General features: G+C 36.2%; 1 protein-coding gene and 1 pseudogene across 5 annotated transcripts in view; one reads left to right on the forward strand and one right to left on the reverse strand.

The window, feature by feature from the left end:
• The window catches only part of LOC145670240 (growth arrest-specific protein 2-like), a 370,305-nt gene that overhangs the window by 334,799 nt on the left and 15,054 nt on the right, over nt 1–20,452 (forward strand). For 4 of the 5 annotated variants that reach the window (XM_081738641.1, XM_081738636.1, XM_081738637.1 and 1 more), the window contains 3 exons: nt 8,323–8,596; nt 10,191–10,563; nt 14,426–14,554. In XM_081738641.1, coding sequence (XP_081594767.1) covers nt 8,323–8,596; nt 10,191–10,563; nt 14,426–14,554 — 776 coding nt within the window. The remainder of the gene's footprint in view (nt 1–8,322; nt 8,597–10,190; nt 10,564–14,425; nt 14,555–20,452) is intronic. The other variant, XM_081738640.1, reaches the window with a different exon arrangement.
• On the reverse strand, nt 1,418–3,270 carry LOC145670644 (general transcription factor IIH subunit 1 pseudogene; annotated as a pseudogene).

Raw genomic sequence — 20,452 nt, forward strand, 5'->3', positions numbered from 1 at the left:
TCGAATGCAGACATTGTGATGACATGTAGTATATATGGTGGCTATATAAGGGCGGAGGTATAAACGAGCCCCTAAATAGTCACCATATACAGGCTGTTTCCGACAACGTTTGAGAGGTGATTCCTGACACCAAGATAAGACGAAAAGTATAGACCAACCTGGGTGCACAAATGCTTCCTTTCGAAGTTATAGGCTGCCGAAAATATGAAAAAATGAAATTTAAAGGTTCATAGCTCCAAAACTGTGGGGCTTTCCGAAGTCGGGTCAAGACTTCACTTAGTAACTAATATATGCGCTATCCAAAAGTACTTGTTTCAGAATCCTAAGCCTAAGCCACGAAACAATTTTTATAGAGAGTGTTTTTCTACGGTCATATAACTTGAATATTCATCAACTACCTCCCAAACGTTATCGGTGTTGTTTTGAAATACCCTGTATACATGCCAACATCTCTGGCTGCTTCATCACAATCCCTGAAAATGAATGCAACTACTGCATTCGAAACGTCGGATGTCAATATCTTCACCTGGCTGATAGCCCGAGAAAGTTTACTGAAACCTCGTCACCAGGAAAAATTCAATTCTTTCGTACTAGTTACGTAGTAATTTATTCAGATCATATAAAATATTTTTCTTCAAGGTAAGTATTTTGTCCTCTATTTTACTATCCTGTCTTAGATTTATTATTATTCCTTTGTGCTAATGATTCTACAAAGTATAGTATGACAACTTTTCAGTGTGTAAATCATCAACATTCCCATTAGTTCACTCTTCCGTCTGTGTAAGCTCATTATGAAATTGTTCTTTAGCTTCCAATATCACTTATCTAGTTGATAATGCTAAATCTTGCATTTAATTGTCGGTTTTGTTCTCTAAGTCTCCTTGGTAGTTTCTTGATTTCGTAATTACTTATTCACTAACTCTTGCAAAAATTTGTTTTATTTTCTAAATATTTACGGTTTAAAACTGAAAAGTTATCTGAACTGATAATTGATAATTTCTTCATTTTGTGTGGCCGTCGCGTCGTCTTTGGTGCAAGCGTTCCCAAGTTCGATTCCCAGTGAGGACACTGGATCGAAAAAGTGATAGCTTTTTCAGTCCAGCCATCTTGAGTAAGGTTTTCCTCATTCACATTAGGCAAATGCCGGGATGGTATCTATCATAATAGTGCTAGGCCACTTCTTTTCTTCCCCATTTCTTTATTCCTTCCTCGGGCATTGTGTTCGCCAAGGGACGTCATCCCTCACATATGACAGCTAACATGCCCACAGCTGCCGAAAACCCAGAAATCTAGTTCCTAATCTTAATCTTCACTTTATCTAATCGTTTCTGTATTTTCTTTCAAATTTACTAAATTTCTTTAATAAATTCTGACTCGGACAATTAATGTATAAAAACTCCTTCCAGTTGATTTCTGTTCTTTCTTATGTATTTTCGTAGTTAAGACTTGTACGTCAGATGAAAATTTTTATTACATTGTTTATAAACTATAATTTCTCTTGTACTATCAAGCATATTTACTTGTTCGTGTTTTTTGCAAAAAGCTACCGTTGTCTGGTTTAGCCACAATTTTACACAACATTCTGAGAAAAAAAATCCTAATATACAAAACAATTTCTCTTACACACACTAAACAACATCTTCCATAACTGCTACCTTAGGCTCTGCATCTTCTTTTGTTGCCAAATTGAAAATTTGTGATATGCTGCATTTAAAAGTTGATTTAAATGACTAGTAAGGTTCTGACTTATTGGAGACTCACGCATTAATCTATCCTCGAATACTTTCAGTCTTGCAGAGTGAAATCTCTTAAGGGCTTCGTACATATGCACCGCTTTTTCTTCTAGTGATTGTGAAGTAGTAGGAAAACATGCCCAAAAATGCATTAGTAGTTCGTATAAAGATGTGTACATATTCTTCAGTTCTTGTTCTGCATTAGCAGGCACCAATTGTGATAATGAATGTTGCTGAAACCCTTTCATTAAAGCTCCACCAGGACTTAATTCTCCTAACACATTAACAGCCGTCGCAGGATGCAGTAGTTCCTTCGTTCTGCGATGCGAGTTCCAACTTTGAACTTCACGCTGTACTTCATCCATATTGTTCCACAAATCGTCATTGCTCAAGTAATCTTGAGACAATCCAGAAGTTGGTCCATGAAGATACCTTTCCACTTTGGAGAGATTTAAGATATGGCCTGATTCTGTTGCACTGCCTTCTAGGTCATCGTACTCTAATTTCTCTAGAAGTCTCTCCCTTTTTGACTTAAGTTGAGTAGTATTTCCATTATCTATTTCTGAACAATTAGTTTTGGACACAGTTCCGTTTGACTGGCTTGAAACTGTAGAAGAATCCTGTTGGTCACTTTGATTGTTAAAGGAAGTATTTTGCTGGCAGGCTTTTAATATCATGATAGAGTGTTGATTCAACCTCTTAATCATATTTTGATGCACGATATTAACAGTTTGAGGCACTGTAGTTTTTTCCACACCAGTCCCATAACAATCATCAAGGCTAGTATCCTCGAACGAAGAAATATCGACCAGTAGATCTTTAATACCATTATCCAAATCTTTTCTGATTTCTTGTTCATCGAGTTTGGCACACTCGGTGAATATATCCTTGGTTCCAGCATTTATTCTATCCTTATGAAAATAGTGAGATTGAAAAAATTTGGTCCAAAATTCTTGGTCTGAAAGTTTATGAGGTACATATTCCAAATGTTTTTTTCTCACGGCAGGGTATGTTTTAAAAATGGAGTCGATAACATCTTGGGTTAAATTGTACTTTAAACCATTGCATCCATCTGCCTGTGGTTTGATATCAGCCAAAAAAGCACCTGAAACCCCTGTATCTTGTTTATTATTTTCTTGTTTCTTTGTGTATTGATTTGCGTACTGTGCCCAAAATTCTTCTGATGATATTACATGAGTGGTTACCAGATCTCTATACAACTGCAGAAGAGCTTGGTTTTCCGACAATAACCTATTCTTTTCTTCTAGCTCTTTATTGACCTTTCTCTTGAATTTCGGTAACAGCTGTTGAAGTAAATCCTTGTTATCGTCTCTGTCTTTGATTTCTGGTTGTTGGTCCATTGGGTGAATTTTATTTTCTGATATCATATAAACATTAAAGAAATGTTATTAAGGGTTTAGTTTACTATAATTTTACGTTGGTTATGCTTCATGCAATGTTCGGTGGTTGTATTTCATTTGGGTTCACTTTAGGTTTATTTTCATTAGATAGGAAATTTGAGATTATAACCAGGCAACATTAGATGACAAAGCGAAAGAATTGTTCGATAATTAAAACATGAATACACTGTATAGTACAATATGTCTTTGTTATTTGTTAGTTCCTTTGTTGAACGTCAGATTCTGCTCTGGACGACATGTTGTAGTAAAATTTAATTAAATTAATAAGAATGAAAGGAAATAGTATTTGTGTCGATGAAGCACTAATGTTATGTAAGTTTTACTTAGTGCCATCATCAATGAGAAAAAATTAGAATTTTCATGCTCTCTAAATGTTAGTTATAATTACCTAGATTCTACTATTGTACCAAACAATCAGTCACATCATAACGTATACAATATCTGTACAAATAATTGAAACATCTTATTATTTCTGTTCCAAGTCCAGTTCATATGTACTGAAATATTTATTCAAATAAAGTATACTACCTAGTACATAAATAATAATAATAACAAAAGTAAATTGGAACATTTTACTATTAATAAAGCATATCCGACAAGTAAGGCGCACTTTACAAAAGCAAAAACATACAGCTTCAAGGGAATAGGTGACAGATACTTTACACATATTACTATTGTTTCCTTGCATGCGAAGTTTGTCGAACACTCTTGAGTGCTAGTAGCACGGAGTACATTCCATATTTGCCATATGGTGGTTTTATCATGCTCGGTAGCAATATGCTTGACGTTGGACCACACGCGTTAGAAGCCAAGAACAGTTTATGGGTGCTTGGATTGTCTAGCATACTCTTGCCTGCATAGAGCCCAAAACTTCTCAATTCCTCTGGTTTCCGGCACATTTAGCGCCTTGTCCTGTTTCCTAACGAAATCAATGCCTTGACTACGAAGATAATCCATAACAACACGAACATTATGTGCCGTTGTCATTTGTGGCCAGAATAAAACATCACTTGGATCATAATGCTTAGCACGCTCTTGTTGTATGTTGTTCTTGGTCTACTGTTTACTTTGGGACAGTTTCCTGTGTTCTTACCCTAATTGCAAAGTTGTGATTTGCCTAACATTAGATGTCTCTGTGCGGCTTTGCGTACAGAAATGGTTGGATCTGACGTGAATTTTCGGCACACCGTATTCATAACTGCTTGGATTGACTTAACAGTGGGTCGTCCTGTAATCGGTTTATCTCAGTCATTCCTGTTGCTCAGAAACGTTCGAGTATTTTGTGTATCACTTGCAGTAGTTTGCCTTCCTTCACAAAGTATGCGATAGAGTTTCTTTGATTACGACCACTGACATTCATGTAATACTGCACTGCTCTCTTCGTAAAGTCCTCATTTGACACACGATTCATGTCTTTGTTTGCATTGCATTGACTGCCAGATCTTCCTCCACTCTCGCTCCCTTACTACGCACTGGTCAATCTTTATTGTAACCAACAGATGTCACCACAGATGCTCTGTTTCAAAGTGCGCTCTATTTCACTGACATACTGTAAATCAGTTCTTTGATTTATGTTATCTGCTCCATATAGAATTTATATATTGATCAATAGTGTACGCAAGGAGGGGTTCCAGTTTTTAACCCCCTCTTTGAACATACCACAACCTATGAAAATACGCATAGAAATACTGCACATGTTCTAAAAAGATATGTGCGTGGGAGCTTGACATTCTCTCTTGATGAAATTCTGTGTACACCACTGATATAAATCATAGTTTAAAGAAGTCTTAACTCAGATACACTCAGAGAGTAGTTACAAATATCAGGTGAAAATACATTTTCGTTAAATGCATAGTGAATATTTGGTTGCTACTTTGAAGTTGTAATTCTGATATTTTGAACAAGGAAAATGTAATGTCTCCTTTACTTAAATTTACCCAAACCTTTTCTTTGTACTGTCACACACTTAATAAATAATATGGCACGCAATTGTACAGAAGTTTAAAACTTGTCAACTCTTAATGCAGTGAATCTTACAGATTCCTTTTCAAATGTTATGAAATTTTAAGCTCATAACTATGGAAATGGAAATCAACAAGTACATATTCTGCTTATATACAATTTGTTAAAAAAAAAATTATACGGACGTAAAAAATCAGTTAAATTAATGAGAGCATATCTTAACTTCAGTAGAAATATAATAAGTTCATATCTTAAATAAAGAATAAAATCCGATCAAACCAACTGCTTATTATTTAAATATTTGTGTTACAGTATCGGTAATATATTATTGCCTTCATCAGCACATTGCAGATTAGTAATAGTGTTTGCTTTGATCATATTTTATTTTTATTTGTTACATGCAGTTTCAAAGCTAGAATGACCTGCATTTGTATATATTTTAATATGTTGAAATTAAATTAGATGTTTCAAATTCCAAGTCCGTGTGTGTTTTAGACTCCACATTCATAGTTTTTTTTTTTTTTTTTTAACATACACTTCTGCATACGACATAAAGATATTAATCATATAAACCTACATAAATACAAGAAAATATACGAAAATGATAGCAAATAATAATGAGAATTTTAGTAAAGAATAAAGGAAGAAGTAATATTTGTAAATAACATGAAATTAAATGAGGTGTTTCCACAAAGATGACTTTCCTTTATATCATCATCATAGGTATTCTGCCCTTACTGGCAGGTCACTTGCAGCAGCTGAGAAGCTTCCATGCTCCACGGTCCTCCGCTAACCTCTTCGTCTTCACATATGATCTTTCTGTTTTAATATCATCCATTAATTGTAGTCTCCTTCGCCCTCTACCTCTCTTCACGCCACCATACCCTCTATGACGTCCCTCATGATACAATTTCTTCTTAGGCAATGTCCCAACCAGTTTCTCTTCCTCTTCTTAACAATATTCAAAAGTGTTATTTTCTCTTCCTCTATTTCTAACACCCATTCATTCGTTTTCCGCTCGGACCAACTAATTCTTTCCATTCTTCTTCACACCCACATTTCGAAGGCTTCCAGTCGTTTCTCATCACTTTTACGTAATGTCCACGTTTGCGCCCCATACAGTACAACACTCCACACGAAGCATTTTATGAGTCTTTTTCTCAACTCTCTATTCAAGGTCCCACAAAACAGACTTTTTTTCCGCCTAAAGACTTCTTTCGACATTCCTATCCTTGCTTTTATTTCACGTTCGCACTTCATGTCATTACTAAGAACACTACCCAGATATCGAAAACTATTCACTTGTTTTATTTGACACAGACCTCTTCGTTTCAATCACCATGGTTTTTGTCTTTCTATTTATTTTAATCCCATATTCTTCAAAGCCCATCCTCAAGTTTTCTAACATTTTACCGATTTCATTTTCAGATTCTGCAACATGCGCCATATCGTCTGCAAATATGATGCATCTAATCATTCTACCTCCTACCGAAATGCCGTCATCAACATGTAAACTCTTTTTCACTATCTCTTCTAGATAGACATTAAATAGTGTTGGCGAAAGGCAGCATCCTTGTCGACCTCCTCTTCCAAATGCACTCTCTTCCGTCAGTTCTTTCCCTATCCTAACACTTACTTGTTGGTTCATGTATAAGTTTCTTATGAGTCTTCGATCTTTCCATTCCAACCCTATCTTCTTTACAACTCCCACCAACAATTCCCAATTCACGCGGTCAAAAGCCTTTTCTAGATCGATAAATAAAACATACACCTCTCTCCTTTTTCTATAAATCTTTCACCGATCGCCCTTAATAATCCAATAGCATCTCATGTGCCCTTACCTCTTCTGAACCCGAACTGCTCCTCCTCTACTTCTTCATTTGTTCTTCCATATAACCTTCTGTTCAGTATTCGGAGCAAAATTTTAGCTGCACGAGATATGAGACTAATAGTTCTATAATCCTCACATCTCTTTGGGTTCGATTTCTTAGCCATCGGTATCATGATCGTCTTCAGGAAGTCTTTTGGCCACTCCCCTGTCTCATGTATTTCATTGCATAGTCGGAACAATCCTTTCTTTCTCTTGTCTCCTATATTTTTAATGAATTCGATTGGTATATTATCTATCCCGGTTGCCTTTCCATTCCTAATCTTTGATATAGCCTTTTCAAACTCATCCCGAAGAATACTAAATCCTTTATCATCCTCGCCTACTTCATTTTCTACTTCAACATTTAGGCTACACAGTCTCTCCCTACTCTCATATAAGTCTTCCACATATTCTTTCCATCTTTCTACGACATCATTTCTGTCGCTGACTACCTTCCCATTTTTATTTTCTACTGCCATCGTAATACACTCTTGTTTCCTCCGAAATTCCACAGATTTCATCTCCTTATACATTTCCTCATATTTCCCAATTCTTTCTAATTCTTCTGTGTCCTCGCATTTTCTTTCGTAAAACTCTTCCCTCGCTCTGTCTGTTTCTCTTCGTAACTCATTATTCAAATTTCTGTACATCTTTCTGCCCTCTTTTTATCAACCTGTTTCCACGTCTTCCTTTCCCTCATTTTCTGCAACATCTGCTCTGTAACCCATGGTTTCTTAGCCGTTTTATGTTCGCGGTAACCTACTGCTTCTTCTGCAGCCTGCTGTAAGCAAAGTTAAAAGTATTCCCACTGTGTATTATTATCTGCGCCTATTCTTTTCTGGTTTGAATATTTTTCTTCGAATTTTTGAACGAAAAGTTTTCTTATTTCCTCGTTTTTCAACTTTTCAGTATTCAAGTATATATAAAGTATAAAGTGATGTATATATATATATATATATATATATATATATATATATATATATATATATAATATATAAAACAAATAGATTAATAGTTATAGCTGTTACTAAGACGTCTTTACTCAAGCGTTATCATTTGGGTTCAGAGGCGGCTCACGATAAAATTTACATAGTCACATTGATATAAATTAATGTGTTTTATCGTTTCAACTAAGGAAGTAAAAGTTATGTTCTAATTGTTATATATAGGAATTAGAACATAAGAAGCTTTTCTTTCCTTGTTTTCAGGCAATAAAACGTTATTTTTTTTATCGATGTGACTTCCCTCTGTGCGTTATAACATTTACTTGAAGTGTAAAGATTGAAAGAACTATTGTTAGGAAGCTATTAAGTTGAAATTTTTGTTTGTTTGTCAGTTCTCCACAGCCAGCCTCGCAATGTAGTTCTGTGCTTGTTGGAAGTATCACGACTCGCGGCTCGTTATGATGTGGAGCCAACTGGTCTGGTCCAATTAGAGAAAGAAATTGCCGAAGAGGAATCTCGGTCTCACTCAGACTCTGGTCTCTCCAATACGTCAATGCTCTCGTGGCAGTTGCAATCACCTGGGATCCTTCGTCACGCCATGACGCCTCCTAACTCACAGTCCATGTCCGCAGACAAGTTGAGACACAGCAGGCAAGTGAGACCAAGGTTGATATCATTTAATGACATTCTTTTTTGCAGCATGTTCTCTTATCCATTTTGTTCCTTCTCGTCTGCATGATTTTTTCATTTCCTGCCTGTCCAGATCAGCATGTAAGCAGGAAGTCTTCTGATTAAAGACTGAAGAAGTATTTGTATATCCTCATACAACAGATTGTACGTAAGTATATTTTACTATAAGCATAAGATGTTGTATCTGAGGACACCTTACCTGCGATTAGCAAAAATTTAGTATGTGTTTCTCTTTATTCAGTTGAAACTTCTGTGGATGAGATATTTTGATAGTAGAATAACATTATTGTCATATTCTTGTCTAATAATTCACATTTCAAAATTTTAGCTAACCAAATTTCTTGAAACATAGCAAACGATAATTAACCTTTAGTTGACTAAATAACTTTATAAAATCTTTTTAGGTAAGGCTGAGCTGACGAAATAACTGACGCATTTAAAACATCATTCTCTTGTTTCCTGAGCAATAAAGGGCGTGTTAACATAATTATAAATAGTCATTTCGTCAACTCAACTTTACCTGGAAAGATTTTTAGAGTTATTCTGTCAACTAGAGGTTAAAGAGACCAAATGGCTGGATTACTGCATGTAACGAGAAAATGAAATTTACTTCTGGAACCTCAACTATTGTATAGAATATAATACAATTTGCATTAATAGCAATGTAAAGGGCCTAACCGGTTGCAATGATATGAACAGACTTTAGGGGAGATGGTTGAAACTCAGTGTGAATATAGAAAAGAAACTATGCAGATTTTATATTCGAAAAGCAATTTGTCCTAAAATGGATGGAACATAATCAAAAAAGGCACGAAATATTAACATTAATATCAATGGAAAATCGATGAAAAACAAATAATTCCTCCACTTATCTCAAAAACCAAAAGAGGGAGATGGCTGAAATTCAGCTCAAATGTAGGAGAGAATATCTAGATTCTATATTTTAAAAGTAAATTGTCCTAAAATTGTTGGAACATAGGCAAAAATCACGAAATATGAACATTTAAGTCTATGGATAATCCATTTAAAAAATGAAGTCGTTCACATATATCAAAAACTATAAGAAGATGGCTAATTAATAGCTTATTGTAAAGACATAATGAAGAGCTTAAAAACGATGTATAGCACGTAAAGTAAATATGGATAGATTACGTGCTTGAAATATCTCACATCTTGATTTCGGATCTCCAGATTCGATTTAACATGCAAAGTGACTTTTGACCTGATGACGTGACACAGTCTGGTGCTTACGGCAAACTGGATAGGCCCTTAAACCTCTGATTTTAATTTTTAAAGTAGATGATTATTACAATTATTTTGCATGTAATTCTATAAGAAAATGATTATACTTTGTACAAATTCTGTAATGAAATTACATAAAAAAATAAATAAATAAAATAGAACATTTTAATTACAAGCGAGCTTTATCAATGAAGCCTGTTGTTCGGTAATTCATCAATCTCATCGTTGTTACTTCCTACGCATGATCCTTCTAATATATGTATGTATGTATATAATATGTTACTCTGTTAAATCATAAATGTATAATAGTATAAATATCCTCTTACAGCTCATCATCAGCGCTCTCCGCCATGTCTCCATCAAGTGGTCGTTGGTCAACTGGTTCCAGAAGCAGACCTCGCAGTGCTGAAAGGCGAAGTCTGATGTTTGAGCCAGGACTTGGACGCAACCTCCGCCGCGCGGCAAGTGAAGGGAACCCCACTCTGGGAGGGGCGAGTGATGGAGTGCCTAGTGATGGAACAGAGGAGGATTGGGGCTCTGGATCTCGTGGCAGTGGCGATGATTTAGATCTCGATCTTGACCATGACATAGACCTAGCAGGGTCAAGTACCTACACAGGGGATCTGGACGATTCCCTTCTGCTACAAGACTCTCCATCCAACCTAAAAAGACGACCAGAACTCACAGAATTGGACAGAAAGGTAATCAAGAGGGGTGAAAGTTAGAGATTTTATCCTGGTGATATGTACGGCAAGTATCTGGCGAACACAATAATTATAACCAATCCTTATTTTCAATTTATCCCTTTAATCCAATTCCTCAAGTTCCAGTTTTCTATATACAGTGTAACCCCTATTTACCAAATTGTTTTGGAATTTCTTTTCCTTGAATGAGGAGTTTGATGTAAAAGAACTGTACACCATAAAGAAAAAAATATGATGTATAAAATATTACTATTTTAACTCCTTTAATTAGAAATATCATTAAATTAATGTATTTAAATCCTAACTATATATAAAACTACATGAACTGACATAAAATAAAGGAGTACTTTCCAGTTGACGTGGAAAGTTGAAATTTAGCATGATTGTAGCTTTCCGGAACTAACTCTCAGGAAAATTGCCAAAAGTGAATATTTTTAATTTTTAGGGAGTATAAAGGGGGATGAAGAATTTCCCCATGTTAGTTAAATGGGCTTTCTTTGGACCTATAATCTAATATTTTAGGTACTTGGAATTGAAATAAAAACTTGCAATTCGGTATGCTGGTACGTTTTAATTAGCGTTACTTAAGTAAATCACCAGAAAATAAAAAATTCCAACTTTAAAGTGGCTTTATAGAAAACCAAAAAAATCTTTCCCATGTTATTTATATAGGATATCTTCGACACCCCAAAATGTTTAGGCACTTTCGGCAGGATCAGAACGATGACATTTGGTATGATTGTAGCCTTCTGGGATTAATCCACAAGAAAGTTGCCAAAAGTGAATATTTTTAGTTTTTAAGGGGTCTAAAGGAGGGATGAAGAAATTTTCATGTTATTTAAATAGGCATTTTCGTGGGATTCAAAATCTTATCTTTAAGATAGTTGAAGTAGGAAAAGAAACTTGAAATTCCGTAGAATTGTGGGTTTAAAAGTTAGGAGACCGTAGGCTGAGCAAGCGCGGGGGTCTGAGGGACCCCAGCTAGCCGAAGGCTAGTAGGCATTAAGACAGCTTGCTTCAAACAAATTGTTAAATGACAAACCACTGAATCTAATCTACTGTGTTAAACATATGCACAATCAGTGTTTTCAGCTTCTGAACACTGAAAAATACCGTACTGAAATCCAGAGCAAAAATAATCAAGCATCAAAGTAAAAAGTGACAAAAACCTGAAGAAATAGAATTGCTAATATTAACATTTTTGAACTCAAAAAAAATCATACAAATATGAATAAACTCACCTGAGCTGTTGCATGTTTCTGGATTCACCTGGAACATATTCGATTTTGTCGATAATACACATATACAAATGGACTACCAATTCTGGTAAATATGGCGTCTCGTGAGAGGGGTATATCAATACTTTATACATTATTTATTATGTTTCTTCGCATTTTTTCATTAAATGCGGAAAATTTACTGATATTCTATTTTCTTACATGCGGATTTAAATATATCATTATTTTCCTGAACCAAAGTAATGTTTCGCAAAATGCGAGAACATAATATTGGAATTGTACTGTATATTTTATATCATCATAAATCACATGGAAAGAAGCTAGCCCATCTTTCCCTGCTCTGTTACCTTAGTGGTTGTACTAGCTATACTATATAAGTCGGCACCTTTTACACACAATATTCAGGCATTATCCTAATGAAATTAAGTCTCATGGCCTCAAATTTTCTACATCGGTATTTGCTGATATTGAGAGAGTTGCATTTTTTTTTTTTTTTTTAAGACCGGGGGCGGTAAAAATGTAAAATGCTGTCTGTGTATAGTACCGTATTTTTGACCGCAGTGGCTGACAACTGTAAATCTGAACAGTTCGAAGGATCAGTTAGCTGTAAGTAGTGTCATTTCTATTTCTTGGAAAATAATGTAATAATTATCATTAATAAAAGAGAATACAGTTGCTGTGTAATGAAGTCGTAGATTTAAATCTTAGGTTTGTATAAACAACTATTTTTACCAATATTATATTCAAGAACACTGCAAATATATGTAGATTGGAGATAGAAGTTGTTGATTTCTGATACTTCCAGTTTCAATCGAGGCTTAGTAAGGAAGATTGTACCTATTCTTTGAATTAACTAAACTAGCTAACTCTATGGCGTATGAAACTCGGAGGTTCAATGCCATATTCACAAAAGCTCTCCATTGACTTCTGTCCTTAGCCAACTGCATCCAGTTTCTACTTTGTATTCCTATTTCTGCGAGATTCATCTTAATCTTTTCCTCCCACCTGCGTCTAAGTTTTTCTAATGAACGTTTGCAGGCTGGATTTCCAGTTAAAATTTTGAAAACGTTTCTACTTTCTTCCATTCTGGCTACACGACCTGCCCACCTGAGCCTCCTAGACTTGATGACCCTAGCAGTGTTTGGTAAAAGGTGTAAATTAAGTAGTTCCTCATTGTGCAGTTTCCGCCATTCCCCTTCCCCGTTCCTCTTGGGTCCGAATATTCCTCTCAGGATTTTATTCTCAAATACTTCCAGTCTGCGTTCTTCCCTCAGAGTAAGCGACCATGTTTCACAACCATATAACACAACAGGCATAATTATCGTTTTATATATTGTTTTACGTATTCTTAGAATGCTAAATCTAATCCAAAACAGCGCTTCTACCTATCTCTTACCGCTTTTGCTGTATGTACATCAATATTGAAACCAGAAGTTGTATAAGTTTCCATTACTTCTGGTTTTAGGAGAGAGTTAAGGATAGAAATGAAATGTACTCATGGGACGTTTAGTCGATTGCAGGAAGTAGCTTTTCGCTTTGTATTACCATTTTTATCCTATAGTGATTAACGTTAAAACCGGCAATGGCCAACTTCTACCACTTTAGGTCGCTGAATGATCTCCATCAGCAAACCCGTTTTCTAACTTTTGACCCGATACATTCTGGCAAAAATTAATGGTGATTTCTTGAGACTTTTGTTACCGAACGGACGGGTATATTACTAGATAGTTTTGGTAAATCATCCTCCTTGGAAATAGTTTCTGTCATCAGTTAATAAATTTCGATCAATGAAATAGTTATCCATTGTGTTGTGTTGGAAATGGGATCCTACGGAAACTACTGAGCTACTTCGAAAATTGTTTAGGCAGAAGAAAGAAAATTGTGAGCAGACACATAAATTCCTTGTTCTCGTCCATGGTGCATTAGAGCAGACATTTAGTACTGATAATTTTTTTCTCGTGTTACTCGGTGATGATCTGTAAGCAATTGAAAATATCCATACGGTAAAAATCTGAAGGAGACCAGAAGTAGAAACTATTTAGTAAGATTAGAATTATATATAATTCTCGATAGTGAGAATTGATGTATTTTTTAATATAATTTACATGCTAAACTTATATAATATCATACTTCTCTAGTTTTCTTTTCTTCCTATTTTAGGATCTAATGAAATATTTAGCGAAAGCGCTTTTTGTATAACTTTTTAAAATACTGTATTAATATGTGTACTATTTTCTAGTATAAATATTAATGAAAGACGAAACAATAGATTTTTAAACACCATATCCTCTATAGATGTGAATTCTATAACATAGAAAGAGTGAAAAAGTGACCAACTGGACAAGGACCGGGACCTACGGCATCCGTACGCTTAGTGGTTAGGCATCGGCACGGTATGCCGGAGGTTCTAGTCCAGTCCGTCAGTTTTCACTCTTTCTATGCTACATTTACTAGTAATTTTTTCTATATATTACGGCAGGGATAGTATCCTTAATGTTTTTATTGTAAGTTTTAAAATTACGCTCTCATAACTTGGAGCAAAAAACCATTAAAAAAGTAGCGATGATTTGTGTTTGTGTATATTGTTTGTGTACGTTTGACTATGGTATTCGTATTTGCAGGTTCAACAGGTGGTTCGAGTTGCTCAACGACAGTGTCAGTGCAGCAAAGCAAACAAATGCAGCAAACTGAAAGTGAAGAAAGTGGGCGAAGGCAAATATAACGTTGCTGGCAGAAATGTGTTTATTCGGGTAAATAAAAAAATATGATATTTTGATATATCGGCAAGTATATGTGTTATATCATATATAGATAGTGCAGAGTGAGTCGAATGTCTTTAGACACCCTTTTATTTTGAAACCTGAGAGGAAACAGTGAAATCTGTTAAAAGGAGATGATGATAATGGGGAGGGGGGGATGCAACTTGTAAAGTACATGGGGCAACCTTGGTCATCATCTTGAATGTAAGTTTGAAATTTCAAACGGGAGGGGGGGGGAATGTCGCATATCAAGTAACACAGTCCTGAGCTCCGAAATCCAAAGGTATAATTTTTCTTTCATATCTTGTACAGTTTGCACGTTATACACATTAAAAGTTTGGAAGTCTCATTCTTACTGACAAAATGTCTTATTGTTACAGGTGATCTAAGGGTACGATTGTGCCGAAATTTTCCTATTTTATCTTTCTCTTTTTGATTTTCCTATGTCGAATCTTCCTGCATCCTTCATAGAAGAGCGCGTTTATGCAGAATTTAGAGTCAATTCAGGGTTGTCAGGAAATACGTTCAAATAGTTCTCTGCGACTCAGGCAGCAACAGCTCATTTGCGGTAAAGAAAACACCTGTAATTTTCTTTTAAACGTTACTAATCAAGTAGAACGTATATATATATATAATATAATATAATATAATATAATATAGTGTGTGTGTGTGTGAGTAGCCAATCAGCGCTTTGTCGACTTGATTGTCCACTGCAATAAACCAACACGTTTATTTCTTGAAAAAGGAAAGGCAACATGTGATATCACCACGTTCCATTAAAAAAAAAAAAATGTTTGTTTTGCTTTCTCCATTCCGTTGGAGGAGGAAAAAGAAAGAATGAAATAGGAAAATTTCGATATATCCGTACCTTGAGATGCCTCTGTTAAAGGAACAGAAGATGAAATTCATTCTAATTTCCGGGGTACCGCAGACAAAAATGAACAGACGAGCAACTCCCTATATGCGCTATTGAAATTAGTTTGTGTCGTCTGCACGGTGAAAGAGCCAATCAACGTTTACTGGAGAATGATGTTTCGTCTCAAGTGGAATGGCGCTGTCATCGGTTTTCGAACGGGACGTCATAGGTTGCTCTTGAACTAGCGCATTAGTTTAGTCTGCTTCAGAGCTTCGGATGTCAGCGTGAGCTGCAGTGGAAGAAAATCATATTAGCAATTATCCGTACTAAATAACTATAATTTTTTGGCACCTTCTTATAAAAGCACCTTCTTGTATTGTGCCTGGATTGCTTTGTTTACATTTTCGCACATCTTATCCAACATTATGTTAAAATAATTTATACGAACTAGTGATCAAACACAATACAAATGGAAAAGCATACCAGGCTTTCACTCACCATGTGTTATGAGAAACGGTTATTTCCGAACTTTCCACGCTTCTGACGACAGATCAATGGTTAGTTCCGTCGTCGTATGTTAGAGGCGTTACGGTTCGTCTTATTTCCAGTTTTTCGCGGAGTTTACTGTCTGTATATTCTTGTCTGTACGGGGAACCCAGTTTCAAAAATATTGCAGAGAACTACAAGAGACGGCACCCAGAGAGACATCCAGTAGCGTACAGTACGGTCGAGTACGTGATCGCCAAATTCCGAAAAATCGAAACAGTGAAAGATAGGGCATGTAGTGGAAGACTGAAGACTACTGCCAATAAGATGGAAACGACTATTCTACCATAGTTTGAGAATAGTTTCAAATGAGGTACTTCTTGTCTCTCGCTGAAAGTGATAACAGCGGTCCTCTGTAGTTCGGATATTACTAGTATGGTGTCCTTATAGGCTGCACATGTAACATAAACTAAATGACTATGATCCAGATTGATGGATAGAATTCTGCACGTAGGTTGTGAATTAACACAAACTGGAACCCTCGTTTACTAATGCTATATTGTTCAACGATGAGGACTGTTTCTGTTTGAACCGGGAGGTCAATCGGCAAAATTGTCAGTATTCGAGTGACAGTAATCCTGACAAGGTTGATCCGAGTAAGGAACATAGTCCTGCAAAGTTAATGTTGTGATGTGGTGTATGGGACACCCGCATCATTGATCCATTTTTCATAGGCACTGCCTGCCCTTCTGGACCGAGACGGCAACTTTTCTTCTTATTTTTAACACGATGGGACCCATCCTCAGTATGACATCGGTGTGTATCAATTGCTCTATGCTCAACTCCCAAGTGAATTGAATTGATCGCCGTGGTCCGTGGATGGCCGCCCAGATTACCTGACCTCACACTCCCTGATTGCTATGTGGGACCATCTGAAACATATGGTGTATGCTTTTTTCTTCTTCTTTAAAAAAAAAACGCACTTTATCGGACATTCTTCTGCGTGTACAGTCGGAGTGGATACGGCGAGTGTGGTTGTGCCTTAAACTGGTTAACAACATAGAACATATATTGTAAAATGCTATGGTGGGTGCTCTTGTTGGTGGGTGTTAAACTTTCAGTGTTCGTTATGTGCAAACCATATCAGATACGGACGAAACATTTACACCCTTGTATTTCTGAGGTAACGCATGTATTATTTAATACTCCTTATCCCTCCTTTTCATTTGAAATTTCGAATTTACATTCAAGATAGCAGTCATGGTCACTATATGGCTGCATATATTTTACAAGTATCCCCGCTGCTACTCATCTCTCATTAACAGAGTTTATATTTTTCCTCTGATTTCAAAATAAAAGGGTGACCAAAGACTTTTTCCCGACTTTGTATTTGTGTTTGTAGGTAACATTATCTTGTATATGTGTTTCATAAGCTGCATATCCTCGTTCTTGGTTCTTACTCCTAATATGGGAAATCTGGCTAGAACTCAGATGAAAATGCACGTGCTTCGGATATCGTATTCATCTAGATCAATGCTTCATATATAACGTCGTTGCTAATATGAATAACAAAATATGATTGCTCAAAGTTTGAAGTTATATGTAAATTTATACACTATGTGATCAAAAGTATCCGGACACCTGGCTGAAAATGATTTACAATTTTGTGGCGCCCTCCATCGGTGCTGCTGGAATTCAATATGGTGTTGGCCCACCCTGAGCCTTGATGACAGCTTCCACTCTCGCAGGCATACTTTCAATCAGGTGCTGGAGAATTTCTTGGGGAATGGCAGCCCATTTTTCACGGAGTGCTGAACTGAGGAGAGGTATTGATGTAGGTCGGTGAGGCCTGGCACGAAGTCGGCGTTCCAAAACATCCCAAAGGTGTTCTATATGATTCAAGTCAGGACTCTGTGCAGGCCAGTCCACTACAGGAATGATTGTGTAACCACTCCAAAATATCCCAAAGGTGTTCATACTCGGTGAAGTATGAACAGGTGCTCGATCGTGTTGAAAGATGAAAACGCCATCCCCGAATTGTTCTTCAACGGTGGGAAGCAAGAAGGTGCTTTAAACATCAATGTAGGCCTGGGCTGTAAGAGTGCTACGCAAAATAACAAGGGGTGCAAGCCCCTTCCAAGAAAAACACAACAACAACATAACGCCATCACCTCCGAATTTTACTGTTGGCACTAGACACGCCGACAGATGACGTTCACCGGGAATTCGCCATACCCACACCCTGCCATCGGATCGTCACATTGTGTACCGTGATTCGTCATTCCACACAACGTTTTTCCACTGTTCAATCGTCCGATGTTTACGCTCCTCATTCCAAGCGAGGCGTCGTTTGGCATTCACCTGCGTGATGTGTGGCTTATGAGCAGCCGCTTGACCATGAAATTCAAGTTTTCTCACCTCACGCCTAACTGTCATAGCACTTGGAGTGGATCCTGATGCAGTTTGGAATTCCTGTGTGATGGTCTGGATAGATGTCTGCCTATTATACTTTACGACCCTCTTCAACTGTCGGCGGTCTCTGTCAGTCAACAGATGAGGTCAGCCTGTGCGCTTTTCTGCTGTACGTGTCACTTCACGTTTCCACTTCACTATCACATCAGACACAGTGGACCTAGTGATGTTTAGGAGTGTCGCGTACAGACTTCTGACATAAGTGACACCCAATCAGCTGACTCGAGTACCTGGCAGTAGGTGGCAGCAAAATGCAAAATGTTTATAATATAAAGCTGATGAGCTTCTTTAATGACCACCAATATAAATTATAAAAATACCTTCATAAACACGGTATGTTAAAACATGTAAAATAAATATACTAATTTATTTTAAAACAAGAATATCGAATAGTCAATTGTGAAACTTGTTTCTCTGTGCTTTCATTTTGTAAGAAAAAAATGTATATATATATATATTAAAAGCAAATCAAACCAAAGAAATATTATATACTGTAATTTTTAGATATATTTTTACTGGGATAAAACAAAAATGGAGCAAATGAAAAGCAAAATGCATGTTGTTACATATTCACATGTTTCATTCCTCATACATTAAATCTAATAGATTTTCATGTTAACTTGTTCTAAACAACTGAAAGAATGCAACTAATCATTAGTCTGTAAATTCAGTTTCCTATATGGGTTTTAAATAAGTATATCAGATATAGGTTCGTTATTATTATTATTATTATTATTATTATTATTATTATTATTATTATTATTATTATTATTAAGTATTCTGCCTTTTGGTAGGTCCTGGAACTAATGAGATTTTTCTTTTCTTCTTAATTTTGGGCCTGGAAATGTTCCATTTTCAGCTTCCTCTTTTAACTCCCAATATTTTCTTCTATTTTTCAAATCATCGATCAGTTGCGTTCTTCTTAACGTCCCACGATTATGCCGGTTAGGATAAAGGAGACGGTGATAATGAGAAATGAGTGAAATGGTAGAATGAAGAAAGTGGAAGGAAACGGGAGAACCCCGAGAAAAACCACGAGCATGGTGTTTGTCCACCACAAAGTCCACACGGCGCGAGCTGGAATCGAACCAGGGTCCCCAAGCACCGGAGGTGGACGCTCTACCACTGAGCCACCGCGCCCCCCAGTGAATATTCAAAGAAATAGACAGGAATCTTTCAGTAAGAACTGGGAAACCGACTGAAATGGGTGAACATCTGGATAAGTTGATTTAAAATTAATAAGTAAGAAATGAAAGAAAACCATTTTAAGATATTTACTACAAATTCTAAAGAAATACAAATAAATAGTGGTATTTTATTTTTATATATAAAAAAATAAATCAGAAAAACAATTAGTAGACTGAAAATTTAGAATTACTCACTTTGAATACGGAATTACTATTTACTAAACTCAAGGAGAGTTTTGGTTCATTAAAATCTATGAATGTAAGAGAATAATAATAAGTATTTTTTAGCGTATTTGTCATTTCATTCATATCTAATAGTTTTGTGACAACGAAGTAACACCCCAAAAAGTGCACTAAACCTTTGTGTTAGAAGTAACCTACTATTGGTCCTATATCTATGGTATACATTTGAAGTATTAAGACATAATAGGATTCAAGTATACCCTTGTTATGAAACTGAAGTTAAAAGATAGCTTCCAAAACGAATATAAAATGAGATTAACACTTTGGACTGCGAGCGGTGATTATATTTAGAAAGAAATATAAATTTTAAAAAAGCTAATCCTCACCACAAATCAAAGTATTCTTTAACTAACGTTTCGGAAAACCCGGTTTCCATCTTCAACTTAAAAACAGTTCGAAGGGAATTAAAAGCTCAAAACAGTGAACAATAGTGAACAGTCAGTGGCGTATTTAGGGGGGGCTTCCGGGCTTAAGTCCCCCCCCGAAATCGTACTTACTATAGTAAAGTATATGAAATATCTTGCTGAATTTTCACATTTTCAGGCAAAGCCCCCCCCCGAAAGTTAGCAAAGCCCCCTCCGAAACAAAATCGTAAATACGCCACTGTGAACAGTGATCATGAGTGGTCAGTAACATGTATTGACC

The sequence above is a fragment of the Thermobia domestica genome, chromosome 14 (genome assembly GCF_964235325.1).
Source record: "Thermobia domestica chromosome 14, izTheDome1.hap1.1, whole genome shotgun sequence".
Taxonomy (NCBI): domain Eukaryota; kingdom Metazoa; phylum Arthropoda; class Insecta; order Zygentoma; family Lepismatidae; genus Thermobia; species Thermobia domestica.